Here is a 12260-nt window from a genome sequence, read left to right as displayed (position 1 = left end):
CCATCTGGTCCTGGACTTTCACATTTTGGTAGGTTTTTGATGATTGTTTCAATTTCCATACTGCTGATTAGTCTATTTAGATTTTCCAGTTCTTGATTCAGTCTAGGAAGGTGTTGTATGTTTCTGGGAACTTGTCCATTTCTTCTAGGTTATTAAATTTGGTGTCATATAATTTTTCTTAGTATTCTTGTATGATCCTTTGGATTTCTGCAGTGTCTGTCGTAACTTCTCTTTCATTCCTGGTTTTATTTGTGTCTTTTCTCTTTTTTCTTTAGTGAGTCTAGCCAGGGGTTTGTCAATTTTATCAATCTCAAAGAAACAGCTCTTTGTTGCATTAATCTTTTCTATTGTCTTTTTGTTCTGAATTTTATTTAATTCTGCTCTAATTTTGATTATTTCCTTCCTTCTGACTTTAGGCTTCATTTGTTCTTTTTCCAGTTTTTTTTAAGAAGAACTGTTAGGTTGTTTATTTGGGCTCATTCTTGTTGTTTTTTGTTTGTTTTGTTTTGTTTTTTTAAGATAGGCCTTTAACAATATGAACTTTCCTCTTATTACCACTTTGGCTGTGTCCCAAAAGTTGTACTATCATTCTCGTTTGTTTCTATGTAGCTCTTGATCTCTCTTTTTATTTCTTCTATGATCCAGTCATTCTTCAGTAGCATGTTGTTTAATCTCTATGTATTTGTGGTTCTTCCTGCTTTCTTTTTACAGTTGATCTCCAGCTTCAAAGCATTATGATCAGAGAATGTGGTTGGTATAATATTGATCCTCTTATGTTTGTTGAGGCTAGTTTTGTGTCCCAGCATGTAGTCAATCCTTGAGAATGTTCCATGTGCACTAGAGAAGAATGTATAAGCAGCTGTTTTGGAATGAAGACTAGGAATGCCAATTATGTCTAGTTGGTCTAATGTGTCATTTAAGGATGTTATTTCCTTATTGATTTTCTGTTTAGATGATCTGTCCATATCCAATACTAGGGAATTTAGGTCCCCTACTATGCTAGTGTTTGGGTCAGTTTCTCCCTTTAGTTCTGTTAGTAATTGCTTTATATATTTCGGGGATCCCTGATTGGGAGCATAGATATTAATAAGTATTACGCGTTCTTGGTGTATGATTCCCTTTATCATTATGAAGTGTCCTTCAGTATTTCTCTTTACCTTTTTTATCTTGAAGTCTATTTTGTTCAATATAGTACTGCTACTCCTGCTTTTCTCTGAGTGTCATTTGCTTAGATTATTATTGTTCACTCTTTCACTCTGAGAACTGAGATGTGTTTCCTCAAGGCAGCCTATAGTTGGGTTTTGTTTTTCGATCCATTCTGCAACTTTGTGCCTTTTTATTGGTGAGTTCAGTCTATTTAGATTTAGGGTGGTTATTGAAATAAGAGGTTTTCCTATAGCCATTTTATCTTTTGCTTTCTGGTAGCTTGGTGTTTTCCTGTCCTTGCGTTTCAGTCTATTTTCATTTGGTGGGGTTTTATGGATTTTCCCTCTGTTCCTTCTTGTTTTGTGTTATGCACCTCAGTTCTGGATCTTTGGTGTGTGATAACCATTAAGAATATGTAAAGAATAGCTATATATAAACATACAGTAGTTCATTTTCTTCTAAGCATGCCTTATCTCCATTCCTCTTTGCCAATTTGGATCTTTGATTTCTCCCCTTTTCTGTTATTGTCTCAGATTGTCCCTGTGTATGCTGAACATTCATTTCTAACTTTCAATAGCAGTTCTCATTGTTTAAGCTTGTAATACCCTGTTCTTAATAAGGGTTGCACTATCCTGCTTCTGTCTGCCTGTTAGTTGTCTTACTCATAGTTACATGTTTTTTTGTCATTTGTTTCAGGTGGGCTGACCCCTTTCAGTATTTCCTGAAATGCAGGCCTCATAGTGGAGAATTCCTTCAACTTTTGTATGTCTGTAAATGTCTTTATGTCTCCTTCATATCTAAAAGCAAGCTTTTCTAGATACATTATTCTTGGCTGGTAATTCCTTTCATTTAATAGTTTGAATATTTGGTTCCACTCTTTTCTTGCTTGTAAGGTTTGTGCTGAGAAGTCTGAAGATAGTTTAATGAGTTTTTTAGGCTACTGTCTTTTCCCTGGTAGCCTTGAGAATTCTATGTCATTAATTTTTGATAATTTTAATGTAATGTGTCTTGGAGAAGCCTTTTTGGATTGAGATAATTGGGTGTTCTGTTAGCTTCTTGGATTCTAAGCTCCAGCTCATTCCTTAGATTTGGAAAATGCTCATCAACTGTTTGTCCAACTATGCTCTCTAATCCCTTCTCCTTCTCCTCTCCTTCTGGTATATCCATTATTCTTATGTTGCCTTTCCTGATGGTATCAACTAGTTCTTGTATTTCTCTTCATTATTTTTCATTCTTCAGTCTCTCTCTTCTTCCTTCTGAATTATTTCTAAATTTCTGTCTTTGATATCACTGATTCATTCCTCCATTTGGTCAGCTCTATTTCCTGTTTGCTGTTTTACTCTTCATCTCTTAATGTGTTCTTCATCTCCAGAAGTTCTATTTGGTTCTTTTTTAGGGTTTCAATCTCTTTGCTAAAAAACACATTTGCTGATCTTTTTTTTTTTTTTTCCCTGGGTTGTTGGAATTGTTGATCTGAATTATTGTGCATCCTATTGAGTTTTTTTGAGAAGTGTAATCCTGAATTCTCTGTCATTTAAGTTGCATATTTCTATGTCTTTAAGCTTATTTTCCGGAGATATTTTTTTCTTTCTTTCTGAGCTGCCTTGTCACCCTGGTTGTTCATGGTGTTTGGTGGACTATATCTCTGCCTAGGCATTCATTAGAGTGTTATTCTGCTTTTTTTTCCCCCCCAGAAAGATTTAGTATGTAGAGGTCTCTTTTTAGCCTGTTGATTAGAAGGTGTTTTTCTTTTGATTTCCAGTAGGTGATGTCCAAGCTTGTTGGATCTCTGCTTTGAGGCTAATAATGCCTTTTTTCTCTCTGGTATATTAAATATTCTAGTCATAATAGGCTAACCTTTATCCCAACCCGCCAGTGGTACCAAGTGTGGATTTTATTTCGGTACCATTTACTCAAATTCCCCTGGGATTCCGCGGTATTAGGTCGTGGAGGATATAGGGTGGAGGGAGGTTGTGTTCTGGATTGGTGGATAGGGTTGTTGCTGGTCTCCGTGTCTCAGCCTCTCGCTTCACAACAGTGGCTGCTAAGACACAGTCGTTGCACCACCGCACTTAGTTCCCACTCTGCTTTCTGCCCTGATCTCTGGAATCCACTGTATAAAACTCACTGATCCTTTAGACAGAGCTGTTCGGGGAACCTGCTGCAGTTTCTCCCCTTCCCTTACTCCTGCAGGGAGCTCTGGCTGTGTGAGGCAGCGTCTTTGTTCCTCTAAATCTAACCCTGCACTCGACTCCCGCGGTTCTGACCTCTGAAGCTCTTACACACATATCACTCACTCAGAATGCTTGTGTGCAGGTTGGGTATTATTTGTTGAGTTTTAGATGTTCAGCTTATTGTTGTTTCAAGGGGAGAGATCTGGGAATATCCCTCACTCCTCCATGCTTTTGACATTACTCTCTACAAAATAGACTTTAAAACAAAGGCTATAATAAGAGACAAAGAGGAGTATTACATAATGATAAAGGGATCAATACATCAAGAAGACATAACCTTAGTAAACATATGTATACCCAACATAGGAACACCTACATATATAAAGCAATTACTGACCGACATAAAAGGAGACATCATCCATTCATAGTAGGAATCTTTAACACCTCACTGACACCAGTGGACAGATTTTCCAGGAAGAAAATCAACAAGGAAACAGTGGGCTTAGATGACACACTAGACCAGGTGAGCTTAATAGATATTTTTCAAAGCATTTCACCCCAAAGCAGCAAAATATACATTCTTCTCAAGTGCACATTCCAGGATAGACCACATGTTAGGCTATAAAATAAGTATCGATAAATTTAAGAAGATTGAAATCATATCAGCAGTCGTCTCTGATCACAGTGGTATGAAACTAGAAATCAACTACAAGGAAAAAAAGAGGAAAATACACAAACACATGGAGGCTAAAAAACATGCTACTAAACAATGACTGGGTTAACATTGAGATCAAAGAAAAAATCAAAAGATACCTAGAGACAAATGAAAATGAAAACATGACTCAAAAATCTATGAGACACAGCAGGAGCAGTCCTAAGAGGGAAATTCATAGCAATACAGGCTTACCTCAAGAAACAAGAAAAAGCTCAAAGAAACAATCTAACCTTACAAGTAAAAAAACTAGAAAAAAATAACAAACAAAGCCCAAAGTGAGTAGAAGGAAGGAAATGAAAATCAGAGCAAAAATAAATGAAATAGAGTCTAGAAAAACAATACAAAAGATTAATGAAACCAAGAGCTGGTTCTTTGAAAGGGTAAACAAAATCGATAAACCTTCAACCAGACTCATCAAGGAAAAAAGAGAGAGGACTCAAAAAAATCAGAAATGAAAGAGAACTAACTATAGAATCCACAGAAATACAAAGAACCATAAGAAAATACTATAAGCAATTATATGCCAACAAATTGGACAATCTGGAAGAAATGGACACATACCTAGAAACGTACAATCTCCCAAGACTGAGCCAAGAAGAAACAAAATCTGAACCAATCGATTACCACTAATGAAATCGAATATGATACATCTAATAAGGGGTTAATATCGAAAATATATAAAGAATTCAAACAATCCAATTTAAAAATGGCAGAACTAAACAGATATTTCTCCAAAGAGGAAATACAGATGGCCAATAGACATGAAAAGATGCTCAAATTCACTAATCTTCAGAGAAATGCAAATTAAAACCATGATGACATTTCACCTCACACCTGTCAAAATATCTTTCATAAATAAGTCAAAGAACAAGTGTTGGCAAAGATGTGGAGAAAAGGGAACGCTTATACACTGTTGGTGGGATTGCAAATTGGTACAGCCGCTATGGAAAACAGTCTAGAAGTTTCTCAAAAAATTAAAAATGGATCTACCTTTTGACCTGGCAATTGCATTTCTGGGAATTTATCCAAAGAAAACCAAAACAATAATTTGTAAAGATTTATGCATCCCTATGGCAGCACTATTCACAATAGCTAAGATATGGAAGCAACCTAAATGTCCATCAACAGACAATTGGATAAAGAAGTTATGGTTCATATATACAATGGAATATTACTCAGCTATACAGAAAAGGAAATCCTACCATTTGCAATGACATGGATAGATCTAGAGGTTATTATGCTGAGCAAAATAAGTCAAACAGAGAAAGATAAATACCATACGATTTTACTTATATGTGGAATCTAAGGAATAAAAAGAATAAACTAATCAAAAACAAACAACTATAGAGGACAATCTGGTGATGGCCAGAGGGGAGGGGGGTGAGGGGGGCTGAGAGAAAGCTATGAAGGATTAAAGAAGTACAATTTTTTTAAAAAATGAAGTACAAATTAGTAGTTGATAGGTGGTCATGGGGGTGGGGAGCACGACATAGGGAATGCAGTCAGCAGTAATGTAATGGCTATGTGTAGAGCCAGAGGGAAGATAGGGTAATCAGGGTGATCATTTCATAAATTATATAAATGTCTAACCAATGTACTGTATACTTGAAACTAATAATAAAAAAAAAAAATTCTTAAGATTTCCAGCTTGGGCAATTAGATTGTGATGCAATTCATTGCATAAGGAAAGTGAAATAATAAGCAGGTTTTGGAAAGGTGGCAGTGGAGTTCTATTTGCCTGTAGAACTTTAATATGGAAATGTTCAGTAAGTCTGAAGCACAAAAGAAAGGTCAAAGATGTTATAAATTTAGGAGACTTTAGCATATAGGTGGATGATACTACCTAAGTGAAAGGAAAGTTTTTGACATAGAGGAGATCTGATGATGGAACCTTGGGGAAACCCACATTTAAAGGATGGAGAAAAGAAGGGAAAGTGTTGGGGAAATATAATTAAAAACTAAATCACCTTCCAACCCAGAACCTAACTACAAAAATAGAAGATAAAGAAAACAGTTTTATTTCTGAATAAGCATTAATCCTGAAAGTAATATAATATGCATTAGAAGTAATCAACGAGAGGAGATGGCAAAGAGAGAAAGAAATCTTACCCTTTTATGTAGCCAAGCAAATTCAACCCATTACATAAATGTTCTTAAGATAAACAATAGCAAGTCCTCAGGTGAGAGGACTTGACATAACTGTTTGTCACATGGAGTTCATCTTAAATTTATTGGATAATTGAAGTCACTGTCTGTGTTAGTTGATTGACTTTATCAAAAGAAAAACAAACTTCTCATGTCTTTAAGACAGGAGATAGTTTTATAACTTGGAAAGAGGCACCTGCTGAAGATAGGTTCCTACCCTCCCACAGAAACTGGGAAGATAGGGATACTATCTTCCTTGATGATTATATTCCAAAAAGATGGTTCCCGGGTTCTTGAGAAAGATATTCCTGGATCTTAAAGCTGGCAAGAGGCTTTAAAGCAAAAGCTTTTTTAAAAATTTACATACATTTAGAAAGAAAGAGTTTACAATTATAAGTTTTCTAAAGTAAATGCTTTAAGGAAAGAGGAGGAAGAGTCTTTTCCCTCATTTCCAACAGGGAGAATTATTTATTTTTCTTTTTGGATTTGTATGTATCCTTTTATAAATGGTAGGAGAGAGAAAAACAGCATTGGAGTTGAGGGGGGAAATTACAAAGTGTCTTCATGAAAACCAAAGGAAGAGAATATTTTGTAATGGTTGGATGAGTAACACTGTCTTCGAAAGAATAATATTCCATTTGCAGGATAAAATTTACATTCATTTAAAAATAACAAATATGTAAAGTTTTTTAAAAAACTAAATATAAAAAGAATATAGCGTTACGTAGTTAATTGTGTTGTATGGACTTCAAGTACAGAAATTCTGTAGCATAAGATAGGTCATTAAGAAGAGCTGAGTAGTCAGAAGGATTTGCGGAAGCGAGTAAATTTAAACTGAGTTTTGAAGGACAGATTAAATTTATGTAATTTATATTTTTAATCTCATCAGTCTAAAACAGATCTCTGCCACTGACCTCCATAAGGATGAATTTTGCAATGTAACCACGATACTTACAGTCCATAGGCCAAAATTCTCCCTTGGATAGTGTGGATCATGTTGATACTTGAGTAGACATGACATCATTTCCCCTTGTGACTTTCTGTTTTCTGCGCTGCCTCTCATAATCACACCCCTCTGATTAATAGGTTCTTTCTTTTGCATGTTAATATATTCAAGTCTTGCTCCAGTTTAGAGCCATTTTTTTCCCCTCTAGGATACTTACCTGAATTAATTTAAAGCTTGCAAAGAGCACCTTATTTTTTAGTTCTTAGAAGGTACTTTGCAGTTAACCCTGGTGTTTCCTATAGAGAAAAAATAGTTTTTTAAATTTATTTTAATTATCCTTTGTGTGTTGGAGTTTCCCAAAACCATGCTCAGGTTTGATGACTCACTAGGAGAACTCATAGAACTCAGCATAGTCATATTCATGGCTATGATTCATTCATTACAGGGAAAGGATACAAAGCAAAATCAGCAAAGGGGAAAGGAGCCTGGGGCAAAGCCTGGAGGAAGTCAAGCACAAGCTTCCAAGATCCCTCTCCTGTAAAATCATATGGGACACTCTTAATTCCCCTATCAGTAAATTGTGACAACACATTTGAAATGTTGTCTACCAAGAAAGCTCATTAGAGACTCATTGCCCAAGGTTTTTATTGACACTAGTCATGTAGGCACTCTCTGCCTGGCACATAGTAAAATTCCAAACTCCCAGAAGGAAAGCAGGTGTTCAGTACAAACCATATTGTTATAGAAACATTTTAGGCACAGCGAGCCACTCTTATCATTTAGCGAACTGTAGAAACCCTTCTGAAATCTGAGTTCCCAGGTACCAGTCAGGTATCAACATTGCAACCAGGCCTTTTTGAGGATGGCAGCCTCATGCCTCCTATGTTAACCCTTTCATCTACACCTTCCTTTTTTTCAGTCCAATGATATGTAGGTAAAATCAAGTGTTCACATATCAAGTAACTGTTGCATATCAAGTAATGTGCCATATATATTACAGGTATGCTCCAGAATCACTGACAGAGAGCAAGTTTTCTGTGGCCTCAGATGTTTGGAGTTTTGGAGTAGTTCTTTATGAACTTTTCACATATATTGAGAAGAGTAAAAGTCCTCCAGCGGTTAGTGTGCTTTCTATTTACTTTCAACTTTTTTTTTATAACATGAGAAAAGCTTTTTCCAAACAATAATAGTAAGCTTAAGGCTCGTTTTAGAGCCTCTTATTTCTTATTTGTAAGAAATCCAGTAAAATAACCCTAAACTTATTTATTAAATTAATTTGAATTTTCAGAAGGGGGGCTGGAGTATTATTTAGTATATTCTCTGAATATTATTCTTAGTAAATCCATAAACTCATTCATTCTATGAATTATTGCAAAATTTAAAATAAACCTTCTAAAGTATTTTTTTTCTTGTTCATTGTAGAATTTTTTTTAATATAAGAAAGTATGAAAAAGATAATAAAAATCATCTCTAACTCAGCTACTCAGAGATAACTACTTTAATATTGTGGTGTTTTCTTCCAGGCTGCTTTTAATTTTATATGTAAAAGTGAAATTTAATTTTAAATATTTCTTTTATAAAATATAGGTTATGCTATACAGCTTGCTATCCTATACTTTCATTAAGCATTATAGCATAGATATATTTCTATGTTATTAAATATCTACAGCAAATATGACTTTTAACTTTTGGGTAGCATTTCATCATAAGGATATAATTTCTGGGCAATTATTTTTTATTTTTCAATTTTTTAAGTAACACTTCAATTAACATAGTGAGCATCCTTATACATAAATACTTATGTTTATCTCTGATTGTCACCTTAGAATAAAAGGATAATTATAAGTGAAAGGTTATGAACTCTTTTAAAGATTTTTGATTATTTCAAATTGTTATCTAGAAAAGCTATACCAGATTACACTCTCAATAGCAGTACATAGGATGTGTACATTTCATCATTTGACAGTATTGACCATTATATTTTTACATAGTTTTGCCAAATTGATAGGAGAGAAGTTCTATTGATTTTAATTTGCATATCTCCTATTAGTGCGATTAAATACATATTAGGTGTATGTGTATTATCTCATGTGCTTTTCTCATTTTTATATTGGTAATTTTTCTTACCAGTTTATAAAGAGCTCTCTATATTTAAATAAATAATATATTATAAATATCTTTCTAGCTTATAGTTCAGACTTTCATTTTATGAATTTTTAACATATGAATGTTTTCTCTCTGTTGCATTTATGCTTAAATATTCATTCTGCATTTTCTTTTTATTATGTCCTCTTTTACATTCAAGTTTTTATTTCAACTGAAATGTAATATGACATGTTAAGGCAATAACAACCAAAAAAATGTGACTGTATTTTCACTTGTTTTGGGCTTTGCTCAAGGAATTTGTGTTGAATATGTTACAGTTATGGAAATGGCATTATAGAGGTTCTACATTTAACAGTCTGTTTTGAAATATGACTGAAAGGAAGTTTTTGATCCTTAAAATGTCTGTTTTTAAAAGGTTTCAAACATTTAAGAAAACATACATATACAGAATTTTTCCCATTTTCTGAAAGAAGTTGAGAAAGAATTCTGCTTCAGATTAAATGTACCAGAAAAAATCTCATTGAAAAGTGAATTTATGTTTCAGGAATTCATGCGTATGATTGGCAATGACAAACAAGGGCAGATGATTGTATTTCATTTGATAGAACTCCTGAAGAATAATGGAAGATTACCAAGACCAGATGGATGCCCAGATGAGGTGACAAAAATACTTTTTTTTTTCTATCCACAATAATCATGCAGCTTTTTTTTTTCTATTTTTAAAGAAAGATTTCAGGTCACTTTATGAAATTTACTTGATGAGCTTTTAGATAAATAGCATAATCATATGACTGTGGGTCTAGCCATAGCCATGACATATACCTGTGTAGGAAAATGAATTGGGAGTTCCTCATTCATGTCTTCCACCAAATAAAAGATGGCACTTTGAAAAAAGAAAGATGGCACTTGTGTTCATTGTCATTTTGGTTTATTTTCTCTTTTACAGATTTATGTAATCATGACAGAATGCTGGAACAATAATGTAAATCAACGCCCCTCTTTCAGACACCTCGCTCTTCGAGTTGATCAAATAAGGGACAGCATGGCTGGATAAAAGAAATGAATTTCACTCTGAGATTAAAATAGATTTAGAGAACAAAGTTTTGTATTTCACATTGCTGTGGACTATTATTACATATATCATTATGATGTATATCATGATGCTAGCCAGCGAAGATGTAGAAATAATGTGCTCAAAACTTTCAAAGTTCAGTGAGTTTTTCTTCATGAGGAAATCAGTAAAAGAAATTGATGAAAAGTCCTTAGCAAAGAATTTTGTAAAAAGTTTTATGAACCTAATCAGTCAATTAACATCATCTTTCTTTGGTAAAAGAAAAACAATAGACTTTTCAACTCAATTTTGAGAAATGAAAAAATTGTAATATAGATTTTGCAATGTTAAAAATGCACAGAATGCATATGTACAGTTTTTACTACAGTGAATGTACAATACCTTGGCATTTTGTGTGATATTTTACACAAGGGCTGGTATTCATTAATAGTGTTTTTTTAGTTTTTCCATAGTTGATCTACAATAACTTCACCATACAAACAAATTAAGATGCTCAGATAATTGAATAAGCACCTTTGTGTCCTTGTTCACCTATATCACTGGCTAACAATATAAACAGTATATACTTTTAACTTGCAGTTTTATGTATTGTAAATATTTTTCAAAGAAAAGGGAACAAATGTTTTATTTGTATAGGAAATCTCTCTTACTCTAAAGAATACATTTTGAAATGGAACAAGTTTACAAAGCTGTAACAATCTATTTTCTTATTTGTCTCCCTTCTCCCTTGTATCTGTTTGTGGTGAATGTGTTTTTTTAAATAGAACTATCTCTAAGTTTTTCTAAGACTATGGTGAATAGCTTTCTTTTAAAATTATGAGATTATGAATGCAAGAATATTGTCATTTCTTGTGCTGTTGGCTGCCAACTAGATTCTTCAATCCCTGGGACCTATGGTCATGCATTAAATTTATGTGTAAGTCAAAATATAATATTTTTAAAATGTATAAACTTATTAAAATGCGTAGTGGGTTAGAAATTTTTTTTCTAAAGACTGTATTTTAGGGATTTCAGAAATTTATTGTAGTCACAGAAATTTCCTTTTGTTAGAGATTCTTATACACAAGGGAGAAATGAGGAAAAATATGCTTGTTATTTTATTCAAGAATGCCAGTAGGAAATTCGTAATGCACGACTTTCAGAAAAATGTGAGTATACATATTTTCAATGAAGTGTAAAGGGTTATTTGTTGCTGCTGTTATTTTTTTGAATGAAGTGCTACTTCATTTTAGACATCATACCTGAAATATAGTGGGGTTTATTGTGTTATTTATACAAAGGTTAAAGTACTTCATATTCTAGTAAAATGAAAACTGTTTTCAATGGTATACGCTAAGTTTTGAACTTGTACTTAAGACTTTTGATTTTTTTTCTATTTTTTGGAGCTAGTTGTAAAATGCAAATCATATAAGAAAAAATGCCTCACAGAGTTTGATATATATATATATATATATATTTTGGTTGGAAGGAAGGAAAGAGACTGAGGAAGGAAAGAGAAAAAATACTTTTTACATGATCTTTAAAATATTTTAGTAGTTATCAAGTACAAAAATCATCTAAAACAATAGTATATTGGATTTTTAAAGATTTCTAGTAGATGTTTTGATGGAAGTTAAATATAATTTTTATTTAATTTGTAAAGATTCCTCAAGGATCTATAAATATGCTATTAAAGATATGTTCTACTTTTTAAGTGAAAAATAGCATCTCATAAAATATGCTTGATTTCAGATTTTTATTAAAACTTAAGTACTTAAAGGAAAATTCTTAAAGATATAAAATATTTTGTTTTTATAAACAAGGATCTTAACTAAATTTCTTTTAAAAAATATTTTTAATTTTTTAGTTTTTAGTTTTAAGCCCCCATAAACATTCTTAAGTGTTTAGAATGGGATGACTACCTTATTGTAAAATTCCATTTTCAAAAGAATTATTATTCATTAAGGGTTAGTGATG

General features: G+C 33.1%; 1 protein-coding gene across 3 annotated transcripts in view; it reads left to right on the top strand.

The window, feature by feature from the left end:
* JAK2 (Janus kinase 2) overlaps positions 1 to 11632 on the top strand; it is a 91048-nt gene extending 79416 nt beyond the window's left edge. For 2 of the 3 annotated variants that reach the window (XM_006918381.3, XM_015594502.2), the window contains exons 23-25: positions 8127 to 8244; positions 9777 to 9890; positions 10179 to 10983. In XM_006918381.3, the coding sequence (XP_006918443.1) occupies positions 8127 to 8244; positions 9777 to 9890; positions 10179 to 10286 (340 nt within the window). In that variant the 3' untranslated portion in view covers positions 10287 to 10983. Of the gene's footprint in view, positions 1 to 8126; positions 8245 to 9776; positions 9891 to 10178 lie in introns of all 3 variants that reach the window. The other variant, XM_015594501.2, reaches the window with a different exon arrangement.
* Positions 11633 to 12260: the final 628 nt, after the last annotated feature.

Source organism: Pteropus alecto, unplaced genomic scaffold (assembly GCF_000325575.1).
Source record: "Pteropus alecto unplaced genomic scaffold, ASM32557v1 scaffold95, whole genome shotgun sequence".
NCBI lineage: Eukaryota > Metazoa > Chordata > Mammalia > Chiroptera > Pteropodidae > Pteropus > Pteropus alecto.
This window is presented reverse-complemented; position numbering and strand designations above follow the sequence as displayed.